General features: G+C 39.1%; 1 protein-coding gene and 1 long non-coding RNA gene across 4 annotated transcripts in view; both read right to left on the bottom strand.

The window, feature by feature from the left end:
- The window catches only part of LOC115220258 (S phase cyclin A-associated protein in the endoplasmic reticulum), a 63943-nt gene extending 51562 nt beyond the window's left edge, over nt 1–12381 (bottom strand). Inside the window, exon 1 of one of the 3 annotated variants that reach the window (XM_036509879.1) lies at nt 10412–12381. In XM_036509879.1, the coding sequence (XP_036365772.1) occupies nt 10412–10726 (315 nt within the window). In that variant the 5' untranslated portion in view covers nt 10727–12381. The remainder of the gene's footprint in view (nt 1–10411) is intronic. The other 2 variants (XM_029790355.2, XM_036509880.1) reach the window with 2 other exon arrangements.
- A 5334-nt stretch (nt 12382–17715) lies between these two features.
- LOC118766595 lies at nt 17716–18433 on the bottom strand. Its single transcript, XR_005002538.1, has 2 exons — nt 18052–18433; nt 17716–17899 (listed from the first exon to the last, which is right to left on the bottom strand). It is a non-coding gene; the product is annotated as an uncharacterized LOC118766595 (long non-coding RNA).
- Nucleotides 18434–18763: the final 330 nt, after the last annotated feature.

The raw sequence follows: 18763 nt of genomic DNA on the forward strand, positions 1-18763 counted from the left end.
GTCTTTATTACAGATCTCACCTTATAAAGTTGACAACTGTTTCTCTTGCATTAACATACACACACACATGTATATCTTTATATATAAAATACCATTAAAATTAATATCCTCAAAAATATGTTAATGTTATATGTGTGTGTGTGTGTGTATATATATATATATATATATATATATATATATATATATATATTATATATATATCTAGGACACCGTTCATTAATCAGTGTGCATTCAAAGCAATGATTAGTAAATTCACGAAACCAGTATGCTTTTGAATCTCTTTAGCAATTCACAATAATGACTTTTATTCCGACATCAGTTCATCTAATTGTATATATCTTTCGTTACTTTTCATAAAAAGCTTTTACTTTTTTTGATTTCCAATCTGCATTTTCGATTATTTTTCTTCCTGCTTTCCCTTTACATTACCACATGTAGTTTCTATTTTCTTTTTGTAACATATTTCTATTTCGATATATATATATATATGTGCCTTCACAGAGTTCCTTTCTTCCAAATTCACAGGTCTATAATAGAAGACATCCTAGCCACCCTGTAGTGAGATTGAACAAGAAACCATATGGTTGCAAAGCAAACTTCTTATCTACACACTCATATCTACAGCTAGGTTACAAAATTTAGTGTTTTTTGTTTTCCCATTGTGTGTGTCACATGACAAATGACTAAGTTGTAACAGAACCAACCAACTTCTATCAGAATGGAATCACAAACATCTCAACCAGTTGGTTTCAGGTTTAGTCCCACTATTTGGCACCTTGGACAAGTATCTCTACCAAATCCACTCACCTAACTCTTTATAGTGAGATGGAAACTTGCTAGGAGCCAATTATGTATATATGTATATATGTGTGTGTATGTCTCCAAATCTTGGTACCAAGTGATGATTTTAGATGAACATCACTATCAAATAAGTCTACTTCATTACCCGTCTTCCATGGAAACATGCCATCATCATCATCATCGTTTAACATCCGTTTTCCATGCTAGCATGGGTTGGATGGTTCGACTGGGGTCTGGGAAGCCAGGAGGTTGCACCAGGCTCCAGTCTGATCTGGCAGTGTTTCTATAGCTGGATGCCCTTCCTAACGCCAACCACTCCAAGAGTGTAGTGGGTGCTTTTTATTTGCCATCGGCTGGCAGCGGCCACAATCGGTTGGTGCTTTTTACATGCCAATGGCACAGAAGCCAGTCAAGGCGGCGCTGGCATCGGCCACATTCAGATGCTGCTTTTTACGTGCCACCAGCACAGGTATTACAACTACAATTTCCATTTGATATTTATTTTGATGTTGATGTACTCGACTCAATAGGTCTCTGAAACAGGTGATGGTTGGTGACAGGGAGAGCATCCAGCTGAAAAAAAATCTACCCCAATGAATTCTCTAGATCTATGCAAGCATGGGAAAGTGGACATTAAAACAATGAAGATGATGATAATGATAATGCAATACTTCATACATCTGCAAGTGCACACGTGCATGAATGCATGCACATGTGTATCTCACCAAAATGGAGATGAGTACCAACATTTACATGTGGCATGCTTAAACAATTGTGAGGAACACTTTGCATGAAGCCATTGGTTGCATTCTGAACCTACAAATAGAGTATACATACACACATCTATTCAAAGCTGAAGCTTGCCTTCAACACTAATATTTCATTATTCAAGGTGAGTCCAACCCATGCCAGCATGGAAAACAGACATTCAAATAGTTATGATGATGATGATGATGATCTTGGAACATGATATTAATGAGAAACTCATAACAAACTGATGCTCCAGCTCTGAATAAACTCCACTAATTCTACATTATTTACATTATTTACAATTGACAGATATTTGTCCTCATCTCGTTTGTTGTTAACACAACGTTTCAGCTGATATACCCTCCAGCCTTCATCAGGTGTCTTGGAGAAATTTTGAACCTGGGTTCTCATTCCGAAGGTATTTTTCATTATTATTATTATTATTATTATTTAGGTCACTGCCTGGAATCGAACTCGGAACCTTGGGGTTAGTAGCCCACACTCTTAACCAATACGCCATATGCCCACGGGCATACGGCATAGTGGTTAATTCTATCAAGTATATTCCATATTTTTTCATGTTCTTTTACAGATGCAAATTCATATTTTATACATACATACAGACATATCCACATACACATATTTTGGTTTAACACCCAGCAATTAGAGCATTAATTGCAATTTCATAATCAGATCGTTTTCTTTAAACCAATATGGAAATTTAAAAAAAAAATACAAAAACAAAAAAAAAAAATCAAGCAATAACTAAGAAGAAGACTCATTCCTTTGGCCATGGTAAACAGATTCTTCAGAATATTCCAATATTTGAAATTCTTCAAATATTTCAAAATAATATTCTCATATTTGTAATAGAACTTGTTGGCAAGCTGGCAGAATCATTAGCACAGCGGATAAAATGCTTTGAGGTATTTCTTCTGGCTTGGCATTCTGAGTTCAAATTCCTCCAAGGCCAACTTTTCCTTTTGGAGTCAACAAGCTAGATATCAGTAAAGTCAATACTTTACTGATATCCCCAAATGGGTTGATGTAATCAATTAGACACCACACCCAAAATTTCAAGCCCTTTGCTTATGTAGACAACCACCAGCAAAAGAGTATTCAAAATGTATGGTTTAGCTCATCACCTTCTTTAACACCTCTATCTACCTACTCCTTAGAGCAAAGCTCACTCTTTCATAGTCATTTGGACCAAATTGCACTTTATTTTATCAACCCTGGGAGGATGAAAGGCAAAGTTGACTTTGGCAAAATTTGAACTCGGATCACAGAGCCACAACAAATGTACATGTTTGTTCCCCCAACATCGCTTGACAACCGATGCTGGTGTGTTTACATCCCCGTAACTTAGCAGATCAGCAAAAGAGACCGCTAGAACAAGTACTAGGCTTACAAAGAATAAGTCCTGTGGTTGATTTGCTCGACTAAAGGCGGTGCTCCAGCATGGCCACAGTCAGATGACTGAAACAAGTAAAAGAGTATATGCCATTAAAGACAATCATACAGTTTGGTATTTTCATTTCCTTTCCTTCTCCCATAAATCTAAGACAGTCTTGTCAATGTAAGAAATTGATGCTTTTCTTTAAAAGATCAATACATTGAACGGCATCAGATCAATAATAATATACTAGTAGCAATTAAAACCAACCTAATATCTTGTCAACAAAACCTGACTAATTGGTTCATTACAGATATGTCGTCCAACACACACACGAGACAAAGAAGAAGCTTCTATGCAACCTACTCAATCTGCTAAAAATAACAGCTACTTCCCTCGAATGACACCAGGCCATTTAAAACAGGGAAGGACACAAAATACTATAATCCTGGATTAGGTGCAGGAGTGGCTGTGTGGTAAGTAGCTTGCTTACCAACCACATGGTTCCGGGTTCAGTCCCACTGCGTGGCACCTTGGGCAAGTGTCTTCTACTATAGCTTCGGGCCAATTAAAGCCTTGTGAGTGGATTTGGGTAGACGGAAACTGAAAGAAGCTCGTTGTATATATGTATATATATATACATGTGTGTGTGTGTGTGTTTATATGTTTGTGTGTCTGTTCCCCCCAGCATCGCTTGACAACCGATGCTGGTGTGTTTACGTTCTCATAACTTAGCGGTTCGGCAAAAGAGACTGATAGAATAAGTACAAGGCTTACAAAGAATAAGCTACAGGGTTGATTTGCTCGACTAAAGGTGGTGCTCCAGCATGGCCGCAGTCAAATGACTGAAACAAGTAAAAGAGTAAAGAGAGAATACAAAAAGACAGAATGGGACGGTCATAGTTGCTTGATCATTTCTGACCTGGGGCTAAACAACAACACCAGCCATTACAAACAACGTCATTCTTCTTCTTAATCTCTCATACAACTACTCATTGTTTAGCCCAAGGTCAGGACCGATTGAGTAAACCTGATAATCAAAGGCAATCCAATTCTGGCCATCCTGTCTTTTTCCTATGTGCAAGGAATCCAGAACACATCTATCCAACATGTCCTCTTCCAAGCCTGTAGGGTGTGATTTGAGGGGTATTCAGCTGCTATTTCAAGCCAAGCACACAACCCTTTAGAAGTTTCCATAGTGGCCCAATGTATGTGGAGTGAGGTGCAAACAGTCCAAGGAATTATTTTAAGAATCTGAGAATGCAAAATAAAAAGGTAAAGGGCTATGATACTGCACCTAGCATCAAGTTGGATTGCATAGCAACCGGTTGAGAGGTAGACAGGATGCTGCACGCAAAGAGCGGAATGACCATCAGCTGATAAGCATGCAGTGATGCTGCTGCTGCTGCATCAATTAGCTGCATTCCACCTCCTACTTCCACCGCTTGTCAAATGTCTGAGAGCTGCTTGTGGGGGTGGGGAGTTGCTCAGTCCTTCAGAGATAACATTTTCAGGTTTCGATAGATGCCGATATAATGAATGAATGTGAGATAAAGTAGATTGGATTAATGACTACGTGATCGAGAGATCAAATCTTACAAGGTAAAAATGTTCAAATGCAAACTGCTCTCGCCACAATCTGCCTGGCTGATTACCAAGTTCCACACCTGCTGAGTCATATAGCAGTAGCAATGACGTCTGGCAACAGTAAGACCACCTTCAGCAATATGCAAACATCCGCAATTGCAAAAAAAAAAAAAAAAAAAAAAAAAAAGCAAAAGCAAAAAGCAGAAAAAAATTCCATTCACAGTAGCATTGGTAAAAACATGACAAATCCTCGTTTTAACATTGATTTTTCCATGCTTACATGGAGCAAACAAAATTTGTCAAGGCAGATTTTCTACATTCACATGCCCTGGCTGTCATCAACCTTCCTCTGTTGCAATCATTGAGAAAAATATGACAAATCCTCATTTTAACATTGACTTTTCTGTTTGTATGGAGCAGACAGAATTTGTCCCAAGCAGAATTTTTTACATCCAGATGCTCTCTAGCTGTTACCAACCCTCATCTGTTTGCAAGAAAAGTAATATTTCCCAAGGTTGAATATGTTTCCACGAAATATTGGAAACGAAGAACACTGCTTATATCAAGGTGATGTTTGTTTAAATCTTCTTGAATTCACATCTTAACCCTTTCATTACTGTATTTATTTTGAGATGCTCTGTGTTTCTTTCAATTACTTTAAATATAACAAAGAATTTAGTAAAATAACTTAGTTATCATTCAGCTAGTGTTAGGAACATAAACTGTGACGAAGGTTTGGTGGAAGATTTTAATTCAAAACTTATGAAAACAAGACATTATTTGTACTCAGAGCCAGAGCCGGTTTTAGCCGGGTTGGTAACAAAAGGGTAAAACAAGGAAAGACCATGTCAGACAATACACTTTTACATAAAACTGAAGTTTTTCTCTAAGTCTATCAGCTTATTAGGATGAAGCTTATCCTGGTTTCTGTGGTGTTTTAGTAAATGATAGCACAACAGTTGATATCTAAACAACACACCTGTCTGTCACAGGTTTAACCTACAGTTAGTGATCTTCACAAGAGAAGGAATTTTAACCATCATTGTTTGGTGCTTCAGATTTTACATCTGATTCTCAGAATATTAATGCCACTGAATAAAAATATGACCATCATTTGATTCTAGCATCTGTAGATTTTGAGATAATGTACTTATCAATAAATGTACCAAAATCATGCACTATCGCAACAGAGAAATGGATTCACCAATTCTTCTCAGAGGAAAATGATTTCATTTTTTTTGCAACAATGCTCAAGGTTTGCTGATGAAGGTGGGTTTGTTAAAATATGTACCAAGTGAACGGAAGTTATTTACGGATGGTTCTAAGTAAAAATTAAAAGGTCTGCTTCTACACAATACCAACAAATATGGATCAATTCCAATTGGTCACTCCACTAAGATGACCGAGCAGCATGAAACAGTAGCTCTGGTCTTGTAGAAGATATTATACTATGATGACCAATGGCTAATCTGTGAGGATCTTAAGATGATGAATTTTGTCCTGGGTCAGCAATGTGGATACGCTAAGTATTCCTGCTTTATCTGTCTTTGTAATAGTAGATCTAAGGATGAGCACAGGATGAGAAAACAATGGCATCTGAGAGAAAACATGGTCATTGGAGAGAAAAGAATGTAATTGAGAACCCTTGGATGACAGAGATAAGATCATTTTATCACCATTGCATATCAAATTACGTTTAATGAAACAGTTTGTGAAGGCTTTGAACAAAGAAGGGGACTACTTTGATTACATATGTTAAAAATTTCCAGGGCTGAAGCTGGCTATTTTCAACAAGCTACAAATCAAGGAAACCATGAAAGACCCACATTTCCAAGATTCAATGAGCAATACTGAGGCAGATGCATGCTCTTCATTCACCATGATTGTAAGACATTTTCTTGAGATACTTAAAGCAATAAAACTACCCAGGACTAGTGGAAAACATGCTCTCTTTTTGCCATCAACTTAGTGATAATCTGAGCGTGATGTCCACAGCCACTTGGATCATTTCCCAGACAACATTGGTGACCTAAATGATGAACAGGGTGAATGATTCCACCAAGATTTAAGAACTATAGAAGAAAGATACTGGAGGCATTGATGGAGGATTACTGCTGGGCCATTCAATATGATTGTTCTGGGGTGGCTCACCACAGGAAGTCTCTGAAGGCCACTTTCTTGAGATGTCTGAGTAAATGTATTAAAGATAACTTTCTATGTTTGTTTCACTACACTGATTCTGTGAATGTAATTTAATCATTAATAAACATATTCTTCTATAAGCTGTCTTTTTTTTAATTCCAAAAGCAATAATAATGATGTGTAGTCATCAATCCATGAGCCTAATTAGTTGTATGCAGAGCAATTAGGAGTATAATGAATCTCAATAACCAGAACTGATGGGGGAAAAATTGATGGCATATTTAGAATCAGCAACCAAATTTACAAAAAAAATACAAGGTCTATCTCTGACACCAAATTCTGTGCTTCCTTGAATGGTCTAAAGTTACATCAAGCAACTTGCTCAAGGCTGCAACACACCATTCTATAGATAGTACTAAGAAAGAATTGATGGCCACAGTTGAAACTTCTTAGATCATATTTCTGCTAATTATGGCTGACCTGGGGCTAAACAACATATACTTGTTGGTTATTGTTATGATGGTAATGATGGTGATGATGAAACGTACCCTCCATGAAATGGGAGATACAAGTAGAAATTGCCAAATTAAACAATTTATAGTTTTTAGTTTCGTTGCCTTACATTTCGGGTTCAAACCTCAACAAAGGTCAACTTTGCTTTCACATTCCACTAAGTTTGCATGAGAGGTCAAGTCAGTCAACTGAACCATTTCCCATGCAAACACAGTTAACTGTGATCTTGCCTCTGCAAAACATGGATAATTTCATAAAGTAGATGGCCATCAGACTCCAGTCTTCCCAGATGACAAATGATATGGGAATAAGTCAGGGAGAGATGGGTGGTTGTCAATGTGTTTCTATGGTTTCCTTGAGCTGCACATCCGGATGTTGATGACATTTTATAAAGATAAATATTAGAGATTCATTGATCACCAAATCACATGAGGATTCGATGGCAGGACTATGTTACCAACGAAAAGGTTATAGCATTGAAGCTACCATGGCACGACACCGCCTCTGCTGGTCAAAACACATCATATATATGCTTCAAATACACCTCTGCATCAGCCCCTCTTTGTGGAGTTGACCTTAGGCACCAGACTACATGGAGCCCCTAAATTCTATTTCCAAGACCAGCTCAAGGTTATTTTCCTCTGCTGCTTTCATCATCATCATCATTTAACATCTGCCTTCCATGCTGGCATGGGCTAGACGGTTTGACATAGAAGACTACACCAGGATTCTGTGTCTGCTTTGGCATATTTACAGCTGGATACCCTTTCTAACACCAACCACCCTGCAGAATGGACTGAGTGCTTTTTACATGGCACCAGCACAGATGAGGACAGTTTTGGCATGGTTTTTACAGCTGGATGCTTTTCAAAATGCCAACCATTTCACAGTGTGGACTGAATGCATTTTATGTGGCACCAGCACCTGCAGGGTCACCAAGTAACTTGCAAAAGAAGGAATATTTGAGAGGGGAGGGAGCACTGGGGGAGGTTATCTTGTGTCAGATGATGAACGGTTTCAGTGAGACTGAGAGGCAAAAGACAGATGTCTTACTATGGAGGAGATACATGGTTACCCAGCTGCAGAAAGAAAAAGAGAGAGAGAAGAGGAGAGAGAGTGAGTGAGAGGAACAGATTGAGGGAAAGAGAGACTGCCCAAAATGGCAGCATGTCATTGCCAAGGAAACAGACCTAATGGAAAATAACAGATTTCAAGAGGCAGGGATCAGATGTCAAAGACACAAAGAGCAACTCAGAGTTCTTCGTACCCTGCCAACCTTTCCGTGTGCTAAATGCCTCTGGCTCTTCCATACCACCCTTGGCTTGAACAGCCACCTCAGGCAGTGACACCCTTTGCACCCATCAAGACGAAGCAGATCAATCACTCACTATAGATTAACTACTCGGATATGAGTTAATGCCAATGACAACATGCACATCATAGCCCAGATTAAGATTAGACAAGAGCAACAATATTGATGTTATCTTAAGCCATATATTAGAGGGAGTGCAAATTGTTGTATCAACCTCAGTGGCTTGACCAGTTACTTTATCAAACCCTACTTCCAGAAGGATCAAAGATAAAGCCCACAATGAAGTTTCTGCTAAGAAGTCCCATACCTCATGGTAACAGGAAAAGGGTACAGTTTCTCCACTTCATTTTTCAAAAAAATATTCCTGTGTTCTATACACTGCAAATTACCTTCCTAAAGAATTATTTTTTTCCCCAAAATTAGAATTTTAAATAATTCTTTCCATACCCATTTTTTTTTTTTTTGTCATGAAGGCTCAGGAGTGGCTGTGTGGTAAGAAGCTTGCTTACCAAATACATGGATCTGGGTTGAGTCCCACTGTGTGGCATCTTGGGCAAGTGTCTTCTACTATAGCCTCGGGCCAACCAAAGCCTTGTGAGTGGATTTGGTAGACAGAAACTGAAAGAAGCCTGTCGTATATATATGTATATATATATATATATATATATATATATATATATATGCGTGTGTGTGTTTGTGTGTCTGTTTGTCCCCCTAGCATTGCTTGACAACCGATGCTGGTGTATTTATGTTCCCATCACCTAGCAGTTCGGCAAGAGAGACCGATAGAATAAGTACTAGGCTTACAAAGAATAAGTTCTGGGTTCGATTTGCTCGACTAAAGGCGGTGCTCCAGCATGGCAGCAGTCAAATGACTGAAACGAGTAAAAGAATAAGGTCGTGAAGGAACAGCTATTCTGTAACGCCATGCACTGTTTCAATGGTTTTCATTTGTTGATTCTCCAAGAGAATTTCACCATTCTTAACCTGTGGGGTAGGGGCGGGGTAGAGATATTTCAGTATTCCTCCAGGAAAATTTGACATTTCTAGTCAAGAACTTTCGTTTCCAAAGTAGAAAACTTACCATTATTGGCACTGTTTCTTTCTTTTGTCTTTATTTACTTGTTTCAGTCATTTGACTGCGGCCATGCTGGTGCACCGCCTTTAGTCGAGCAAATCGACCTCAGAGCTTATTCTTTGTAAGCCTAGTACTTATTTTATCCGTCTCTTGTGCCGAACCGCTAAGTTACGGGGACGTAAACACACCAGCATCGGTTGTCCAGCGATGTTGGGGGGAGGGGATGAACACACACACACACACATATATATATATATATATATATATACGACGGGCTTCTTTGTTTCCGTCTACCAAATCCACTCACAAGGGTCTGGTCGGCCCGAGGCTATAGTAGAAGACACATGCCCAAGGTGCCACGCAGTGGGACTGAACCCGGAACCATGGTAAGCAAGCTACTGACCACACAGCATTTTGACTTATTTTAAAGTTAATAAAATGTCTTAATTTTATGTCAGTGTTGTTTAGACAATAATTCTTATCATATATGGGGGTGGAGGGGACCAGAATATGCCGACGGGGGGAGGGGAGAGAATCAGAATATGCTGGTCGTGTTGGAGGGGGGGTACAGAAAAAGGTTAAAAAACAATTCAACAGAGTATACCTGTATTGTATATACATATATACCCATACACAATGCGTATACAGGATTACAAAAATATACATTCAAACTTGCGTACATAATGGTATACACGTACAAATACATGGACACATACACATGTCTACAATGCACACATACATACATACATACACACACACACATACATACATACACACATACATACATTCATAGAACAGAGTAGACGATGAGGGTGAGAGGGGTGACACTTACGGTCCTGCCATTATTTTGGTTCAAAGCAGCCATACTTCTCCGTCCCCTCTGGTGATGATGATGATGATGGTGATAACAATTATATGCATGGTGATAATGTGCGTTGTTACTGTTGTTGTTGTTGTTCGTCGTATTGTTAGAAAAAGTGGCACTGGTGGTGTTGTTGCAGTTGTTTGTGGTACTAGTGGTGTTACTAAATCCGTCACCCCCGTTGGATGTCGGTGGTGGATGTACTGCTGTCGGTCCGGTTCGAACCTGGATAACGTAGTCAACATTTTGCACAGCCGCTGCTTTCTTCCTCTTCGATTCACTCATATCCCTATTTGTCTTTATTTGGAGAAATTAGGGTTAAAATAGAGGGTTTAAGTATGAGTCAGGGTGGAATCCTTCGAAAAAAATTCACATATTACTGGTCCAGTTCGTTAATTTAAGCAATTCCCATATTTGAGAAGTTCGGTCCTTTAATATATGATGTAACTGACAGCTCCCCGCCCTTTTTTTAATTAATTATATTACTCCCCGTCGAAGACGTTTTTTCCAGAGGTAATGCACAAAAAATGCGGGCCTTTCAACCTAACCTGTCCCTTAATGAAATATTCACATATTCCGTGATTGCACCTCTTCAATAAACTAAACTAACCGCGTTTTGTCAGACGTGGGCAAGGTAATAATAAAACAACCACATTGTTCACGGGTTATTTCGCCTAAGTCTACATTAAACCATCGACTAATCACTAAGGTTAGTCTTGGCTAAATCTGCATTAATAAACTCGCCAAATATTTCTTGCCGGGACACAAAAACTGTCCTGACATATAATAAATAAGGGTTAAATTAAACAAATCAATTATCTCTAGTCTAGGTCTTTCTAAGTGCCCCCTTAATATATTAGTCACAATAAACTCAACATAGAATAATTTCTACTGAAAAGAAAGCCCCATTCATTTATCAGAATTATACAGAAATTCTAGAAGAAACTTAAATTCTTTAAAATGGTTGCAGCTATATGCGTGTGTGTTTCTTTAATTTTCTGGGTGTATTTGGGTTTAGGGAAAATTTTTAGGTGATTATAATTGTAGGTGTTGAGTCAGTGCTTTGTAACGAGTTCTTTTGGGGAAGAAACGATGTGGTTTAGGGTGAAGCGATGTGTTAATGAGTTTGTGGAGTGAGATGTGATGATGTAATGCCACATCTTGGAATAAAACGGAAATTCCGCATTTTGTAAAGATTGTCTTTTTTTTTTCTTGTTTTTTTTCTTCTTTTTTTGGTATTTTGTTTATAACCTGTCTAATATTTCTTCAGATGGAGACCAGTAAATCGTTCATAAATTTAGTCATTACTTCTTCAAAGAAATACATTCTTTCTTCCGGGGAAGCGGGCACACAACAAATAAACAACTTAAAGGGAACAGGGGTGACACAAGAAACAATTAATTAAGCTTGGTCCCTTGGAAAGTAAGGTGTATCAGAACGGGGGTTTCGGTTTCCAGTTCTTGGGAGTCTGTTATTCCAGTAATTATTATGTAATCCACAAGATGAATTCCTGTCTACCATGTATGTATCCTCGTCTCTTTCCAAGGCATATATACGCACATACATATATACACACACATATATATATTATATATATATATATGTATGTATGTATATGTATGTATGAATATATGTAAGGCACCAGTATAGTTATTTCCTAATTTTGTTTCGCTGTCCTTCGTTTTCTTCTTTCAAAGCATTATTTATTACAACTACTAAATCATATACAAACATATATATATGTGTGTATATATATATGTGTATATATGTATATATACAGTGCACAGACGTGTGTCTAAGACTCAGGTAAAAAGTTATCCCAGCCGAGTCTACACTGCTGCGGTAGTTACTACTACTACTACTACTATCATTAGGTGTAATGTTATTGTTGTAGCTAAGGAGTAGTAGTGGTAGTCGCAACAGTGGTGGTGGTGGTGGAGGCGGCGGTGAAAGCAAAGCGTTAGTCGTCACCTCTCACCATCCGCCGCCCCGCCCCCCTCGCCGCATGGAAGGAAGCTTTGGATCGGCCAAACACACAATGTAACATCAATTCTGATTAGTCAATGTCAATTTTTCTGCAGCTACTTACCTCCCCCTGATGAAGAAGTTTCTATGAGGTCGCTCGACCTGCTAGAAACAACAGCGAAATCTGCCTCTAACTACACAGACCCCCCTCCCGCCTCCTACTATCTCAAATACTGAGAAGAAAAAAAAAAGATATGATGATAGCCAAGGGTGGAACGTCTTTGATCATAGATTTACTTTATGGCGCCTAGCATTCGGTTAAACATTATCGCCCCTCTTACTGTTACTCGCTCTCTCTTTCGCGGGACGCCGTTGTCAAACCGTTACGTATTTTGTTGCTTTACTCCCCGGTCAACACAAATCTATGATCAAAGACGTTCCAACCGTGAACATCTCATATTTTCCCAAGATAGAGTGAGTGTACACAAGAAGACATTACTTGGTGTATCTTTTTCTAGGACGAAGAAGGTTGAGATAGAGATTTGGCTGCTATTTCTAGCAGATTTAGTAACCATGTAGAGGCACCCTCATTGAGAGAGGTTTTCTTTGTCCCATTTTCAACTCCTAATCGAAAAAGACTTATAGCCAAAAACCTTCCAGATATGACCATCACCACTTTTATTTTCAGATATAGTGTATCTATTGCAAAATGTTTCCTCTCTTTCTTTTTTTTATTTCAAGATGGTTGGGCAGTTTTCAAATACCTCCACCGCCAAAATATTAAGGGAGATTTCCGTCCTACTTCCCGCCTCTTTATAACCAATTCAGAACAAAACCAGTGAATTTTTGAGGGGAGAGGTTAATCGGTAAACATTGATTCCATTACTTTACAGGTATTTTTTCATGCATATATATTATTTTTTTTATTTGTTTTAGTCATTAGATCGCGGCCATACTGGGGCACCGCCTTGAAGAATTTTTAGTCGAATGTAATCGACCCAAGTGCTTATTTTTTTTTAAAGCCTGGTACTATCGGTTTCTTTTGCTGAACCTCTAATTAATAGGGACGTGAACACACCAACACCGGTTGTCAATCGGTGGTGGGAGACATACACAAGCACACATACATCTTTATATATAAAAGAGAGGTTGTGTGCTGTCTGTCTCCTACGATTTAGATTCCTAACTACTCCCACATTTTGCGGTGCAGTTTAACCAAAACCAGGTATCTTATAGTCGTGATTCATATCGAGCCCTTCTGGGTATTAGCGTGCGTCTACGATGAGTCTACGATTTTAAAAAAATTTACCATCTTTTTTTCCATTTTAATGCATTTTTTTGCTATTATATAAGGGAAGTAACTCTCTAAAAATGTCTACGATGAGTCAACGATTTAAAAAAAAATTACCATCATTTTTTTTCCATTTTTAATGTATTTTTTTTTGCTATTTTTTGGCTATAACTCTCTAAAAATGCTTATATAGTTATTTCCCTTACAAACCCGAGCAACGCCGGGCGATACTGCTAGTTTATACATATAAGTGTACGTGGTTGTGTGCGATTAGTCCCCAAAAGGCTCGGAAACGGTGCATCTTTGAGGAAAACGAATTTGATTTTCGAAATCTGCGTCCCAAAGAAAAGATTGTCCATAAATAATAATAGAACAAAATTATATATCTTATATTTTTTTTATTTTTATCTTTCTGCTTGTTTCAGTCATTTGACTGCGGCCATGCTGGGGCACTGTTTTAGTCGAATAAATCCAGCTGAGGACTTGATAATTTTTGAAGCCTAGTATTTATTCTATCGGTCTCTTCTGCCGAATTGCTACGTTACTGGGACGTAAACACACCACCACCGGTTGTCAAGTGGTGGGGGGGGGACAAAGACACACACGCACACACACATACAAACATACACACATACAAACATACATACATCATACATACATACATACATACATACATCATACATACATACATACATATATACCTTTCTCAGTTACCGTCAACCAAATCCACTCAAGGCTTTGGCTTTGGTCGGATATAGTAGAAGACATTTGCCCAAGGTGCTATGCAAGGAAATTGAACCCAAAACCAAGTGGTAGGGAAGCAAGCTTCTTACTACATAGCCACGCCTGCTCAATGTTCGGCAAAAGAGAATGACTGAATAAGTTCTAGGCTTTAAAAAGAAGTCCTGGGGTCGATTTGTTCGACTGAAAGACAAAAGTTTCCCTATGAGAAACACTACGGCAGGGCGCTATTGGTGGGATATTTGGCTGCTATTTCTAGCAGGTCTAGCATAGGTTAAAGCTGTCGATGCCCCGTACAATATTTGGTTAAACTAATATTTCAGATAACGTAGTCACGACTTCGTGCTTCGGAACAATGTGAGTACTTCTATGAGGTCACCTTACCTGCTAAAAATAGCAGCTCTCCAATGAAACCTTGCCATTTTAAAAAAGGAATGCAATATGGTGCATCTCTAAATTATTCTATATTTGAAATTAAAATGGCTAGTCGAAGCTGAAATGTTTTTCACCATAGATCTACTCAATCAGAGCAGACAAAGAGCTAAATAATAACAGCGAAGCGGGTCCCCACGTGGTTGCTTGGCCTGCTAGATATAGCAGTCAAATCTTAGTCTATACTATCTTCTTCTTTTTTTAAATGAGTGGTTTTTTGCGGGGTGGGACGGGCGGAAGTCTTGCCCAATTCTAGATGTGAGCAATAAAGTGATGGTCGTGGCTGGAACACATTTGATCATAGATCTGATCAAACCTGAGATTAAGCCTCCATGCAGTCTGTCGCCCTGCTAGAAACAGTAGTCAAATCTCCCTACTGTAATGCTTCTGATCATGGTGCTACTCATTCGTGGCTAAACAGCAACATTGCCATCAAAGTAAGAATGGCCAATACCACCACCATCATCACCACCACCACCATCACTGTTATAACGCTACTGCCGCCACCACAGTCGACGGCGAACTCGTATCCGTAGATCTGTAGCCAGTGGTTTGAGTCTTCATCATGATGGGTGCCGATGCCCTAGGTAGCTGTTCAGACCAGGGGCAATATAAAAGAGTCAGGAGGGGGTGGGTTATCGCAGGGGAGAGTTGGTGGAGGACGAGGAAGAGCGAATCGCTCTTTGCATCTTCGACGTCTGATCTCTGCCCGTTGACGTCTGTTAACACCAACATCATTGCAAAAACTCTCTCACTATCATAAATTATAATTACATTACAACTAATTATATAATAACACAAATTATAATAACATCACCAGCGTAGCACCACCACCACCCTCATAGCAACAATATCAAAACCGACCTGCAACACAATTGTTTGCTTAATCACCGTCAACTTGACTTTAAACGCCACCACCAGAACAACAGTCAACACTACAATTATCCCAGTATCACCAACATCGCCATTATCATCACCACTTCTACGTCCATTAACAACAAGTCGCTCGAATTGCTTAAAGCTACGGCCACATCTCACGCAATCACTTTAACAAGGAGAGATACATTGGATGTCTGCGTAAAGAAAACACTGGACCGTCACGGCTGGAATGCCTTTTATCATAGTTATGCACAATCAGATGACCTGGTTCTAGATAACAAGAACAACAAAAACTGTGGAGGAGCAATGGCCCAGTGGTTAGGGCGGCGGATACGTGGTCGTAAGAACGCGGTTTCGATTCCCAGACCGGGCATTGTGAGTGTCTATTGAGCAAAAACACCTAAGCCCCTTGAGGCTCCGGCGGTGGGGGGGGGGAACCCCACTGTACTCTTTCACCGCAACTTTCTCTCACTCTTTCTTCCTACTTCTACCACAAAGCAGAGGTGTAAACCACTATGGTGTGGTAAACTTTCAGACCCTAGTCTAGATTGCGAATCCTCTGTACTCCAGGATAGTTCAGCTCTCCACCCGTTAAAAAGCAACCGTTTATGGAATGAGGATAACAACGTAGCTTTCGCGTCCTTGCAACTGCCATGGATCTTCAAGTTGGCACACGCACTCTTAGTAGCTTAGAGTAGGCTCGAATTAGAGATTATTCTTTGTGGCTAATGGCGTGAGTGCTGATTGGAAGAAGAAGAAGAAGAAGAAGAAGGAGGAGGAGGAGAGAGAGAAGAAGGAGGAGGAGAGAAGAAGAAGAAGAAGACAATTACGACGAGGACGAAGTGGATATTTTCTTTATTATTAGTCTATGTGGTTGCTTGACCCGCTAAAAATAGCAACCAAATTTTACTTGTTTTAAAAAGAAAGGACACTTGGATAGTGTTGTGCTGGGTGTACTTCTTCGTTAAGTCGAAATGGTCATGGTTGGCGTGTTTGATTATAGGTTTGCTCAATCAGGACCTAAAGAGTTGGGCTTAAACAACGAAAAACGAAACAAAGGGGGCTGAATGTGAGTACTTCACCTTGCTAAAAATAGTAGCCAAATATCCTCCAAACATCATCCTTACTGCCTTAAAAAGGAAGGACACGTTAAATAACAAAATATATTCCACTGAACTTTTTGCACTTCTGTTTGGTGACTGGCTAGAAATAGCAGCTAAATATCCTTTATTTCTACACGTCTCTCTCTTTGTTTGACTCTCTCTCTCTCTCTTTCCCCCTCTCTCTCTTTCTCTCTCTTTCCCCCTCTCTCTCTCTCTCTCTCTCTTTCCCCCTCTCTCTCTCTCTTTTTCCCCCTCTCTCTCTCTCTTTCCCCCTCTCTCTCTCTCTTTCCCCCTCTCTCTCTCTCTCTCTTCCCCCCTCTCTCTCTCTTTCTCCCTCTCTCTCCCCTCTCTCTCTCTTTCTCCCTCTCTCTCTCTCTCTCCAAGACAATGTGATTTGAGAAAGATTGTGGCTGCTATTTCTAACAAATCATATGACCATATAGAAGGATCTATAGCGGGCTTATGGAATGTAAGGGAGGTAATAAAGCAACCACATGAACAAGGGAGGTAACACTTGACCGGTATAACAATAGCACAAAATGGTTTCATTGATGGAATCGACTCTAATAAATTTGCTTCATTGAACGTAGAAAAGAGAAAACTCGACATAATTTGAACAGTTCAAATGGTGGTGGTGGTGGTGGTGGTGGTGGTAGTGGTGGTTCTACAATGACCAGTGTACTTTAAAAAAAAAAAGCTAGTGAAACATCAAGGATATAAGCGAGGTGAATATGGTTGAGTGTTGTTAACAAGAGTGGTAGTGTCATTGTATATTCCAGGTCAGCCCTGATCAAACAAACCTATCATTGTAAGCATTCTAGCCGTGACCATCTCGCCTCTGTTTTTTTTTTTTTTTTTTTGCAAAGCTGTTGTGTATACTAACTGATGCGTTTTCTATAAGACAGTATGGCGTGATTTAATAAAATTTAAGTAACAATTTCTAGCGGTGTCTGCACTCTGAAACTACAAGAAACTGACCATTCGGCCTCAATCTGTTCTTTAAACCTGTTTCCAGCGCTTCGCCTTTTCTCGCCATCGTTAAACAACCTATTTGGATCTTTTCGCTTTGACCGGCAGATTTTAAAAATAATTTCCATGTAACTAAAAAATTTTAAACTTCATATACTGGTAGAATGTGTTTATAAAACATCTTTTTCTCTTGGCTTTCTTGAGAAAATTCTGTAGTTTTTAAGATATACCTATTTTGTTTGAACTTAAAGGCATTATTGTCAGATGAAAACATGCGCATCGCTAATGAAGGGTAGGTACAGTAGACGGAACTGCTCCTTTACAAATCAATGTTACACCCTCAGATCTATAGTGATAGACTTATTATTTAGAATCTCCCCTTTAACATTATTAAGAATTAGTGCCCACCCAGAATATTCTGAATTACCCCCAGGCACCAATGTCTGGTGACGGACCTGGATGGAAAAGCATTCAGTTGAATGAGCTAATCATGTTGTATTACTGGTATCGTCTTTATTATCACTCAGGTGGATAAAGAGCGAGGTGAGAACCATTTGTTCTTTGTAGTTTTGAACTGGGAAGATTTCACGCGAGTCACCAAAGTAAATATTGTCAAACAACACTCAAATCACATTGTCTTGGAGAGAGAGAGAGAGAGAGTGAGAGAGGGAGAGAGTTGAACAAAGAGAGAGAGGTGTGTAGAAATAAAGGATATTTAGCTGCTATTTCTAGCCAGTCACCAAACAGAAGTGCATTCAAGAAATCTGCAGTGTTATGCCATCCCCACCTACCCACTATATAAGGGTGGTGTAAAAATGTAGATTTCTATTATGAGTATATTCATATCTAAGAAGTTACTAAGTATATGGTGGAATTTTCTTCAATTATAATTCCATTCCTATTTATATAATATAATGAAATTATTGTATACAGTGCTCAGGT

Source organism: Octopus sinensis, linkage group LG16 (assembly GCF_006345805.1).
Source record: "Octopus sinensis linkage group LG16, ASM634580v1, whole genome shotgun sequence".
Taxonomy (NCBI): Eukaryota; Metazoa; Mollusca; class Cephalopoda; order Octopoda; family Octopodidae; genus Octopus; species Octopus sinensis.